This window comes from Cervus elaphus, chromosome 4 (genome assembly GCF_910594005.1).
Source record: "Cervus elaphus chromosome 4, mCerEla1.1, whole genome shotgun sequence".
Lineage (NCBI taxonomy): Eukaryota > Metazoa > Chordata > Mammalia > Artiodactyla > Cervidae > Cervus > Cervus elaphus.
Window position 1 is genome coordinate 60,295,621 of NC_057818.1, and position 1,715 is coordinate 60,297,335.

General features: G+C 42.2%; 1 protein-coding gene across 1 annotated transcript; it reads left to right on the forward strand.

Annotated features, from left to right (window-relative positions):
* The first annotated feature begins 558 nt into the window (after positions 1–558).
* LOC122692835 (vomeronasal type-1 receptor 4-like) lies at positions 559–1,500 on the forward strand. Its single transcript, XM_043900649.1, has one exon. It carries the CDS (start codon positions 559–561, stop codon positions 1,498–1,500), a length of 942 nt encoding a protein of 313 aa, XP_043756584.1.
* The last annotated feature ends 215 nt before the right edge of the window (positions 1,501–1,715 follow it).

The following is a 1,715-nucleotide window of genomic DNA, read 5'->3' on the forward strand; positions in this document are numbered from 1 at the left end:
CTAACTAGCTGTTTGGCATGGCTGGTGATCAGTACAATCTCTTTTTTTGCCTTTGGCCATGCATCAAAGTTTATGAGATCTTAGATCCTGGACCAGGGATTGAACTTGGACCCTCTGTGGTTGAAGGCAGGGTCTTAAACATTTAAGCACCTGGGAGGTTCCTCAAACCACTGTCTTGAGTAGCCCAATGGGATTCAGTCCTCACTCTGCACTAAGAAGCAGGTTTGACAAATACTTAACCTGACTGGGGGTAGGTAACACACCTCTGTATAACTAAGATCCCTTCTGTTCCTGCCTAATCAATTTGTGAAGAATAAAGAAGGGCTCACATGAGTATCTTCAGTGATTAATTTTACATATTAGTTCTTTTAAATGTTATACATGGAACCCTTTAAAGGCTGCTGGTACCAGAAACACAAGAAGCAAATATTTCCAAGTGGGAACTATTGTTAAATGGAGAATATTGTATTTCAGTTGACACGATGCACGTAACCCATGCCTCATATTCCCACGCAGGACATTCTAACTCAAAAGTTCCAGTGACTGTGAACTGAAAGGATGGCCAGCAGCTTTTTAATAATAGGCATGATCATCGTAACACAGACCGTGGTTGGAATTCTGGGGAATTTCTCACTCCTTTGCAGTTATATCATCCTTCACTTCATGGGTTACAGGTTAAGGTCCACAGACTTGTTCCTTAAGCACCTGATTGTGGCCAACTCCTTGGTCCTCCTCTCTAAAGGGGTCCCCCAGACAATGGCAGTCTTTGGGTCAAAGCATATCCGCAGTGATGTTGGCTGCAAATTTCTCTTCTTTCTGCACAGAGTGGGGAGGGGAGTGTCCATCAGCAGCATCTGCCTCTTGAGTGTCTTTCAGGTGATCACGATCAGTCCCTGGAACTCCAGGTGGGCAGTGCTGAAAGTAACAGCTTCCAAGTACATGGTTCTCTCTATTTTCCTGTGCTGGATCCTGCAAATGCTGGTAAATGTCATTTTTCCTTTCCATATGACTGGCAAATGGAGTGACAAAAACATCACAGAGGAAAAAGATTTTGGTTACTGTTTTTCTATTCTTACTGACAAAACTGGAGACGCCTTGTCTGCAGCATTGCTGTTGTTCCCTGATGTTTTATGTTTGGGGCTCACGCTCTGGGCTGGCAGTTCCATGGTTCTCATCCTGTACAGACATAAGCAGCAGGTCCAGCACATTCGTAGGACTCATGCCTCCTCCAGGTCCTCCCCTGAGTCCAGAGCTACTAAATTCATCCTTCTCCTCGGGAGCACCTTTGTCTACTTTTATATTCTTTCCTCCATCTGTCAAGTTCTTTTGGCTCTTTTTGATCAGCCCAGCCAGTTCCTTGTGGACATCACTATAATCATTGCAGCGTGTTTCCCAACTGTCAGCCCCTTTCTGCTCATGAGCCATAACTCCAGTGTACACAGGCTCTATTTTGCTGGGATAAGAAATTCAAAATCCTCTACTATTATGAGAAAAGTGTGAATTTTATTTATTTCTATAATGATTGGTTGCCAGTTCATTTATTCACCCTCAGAATCCTAATTTAAATTTTGAAATCTCAAGATAATATTATACCGGACATGCCAAATATCTTCTTCAATATAAAGACCAATTGAAATATATTGTCATGAAATATGAATATATCAGTGAAGTTTTCTTGTAGAAAAGGAGTTCAGGTTTAGGCAATAAACAACAGG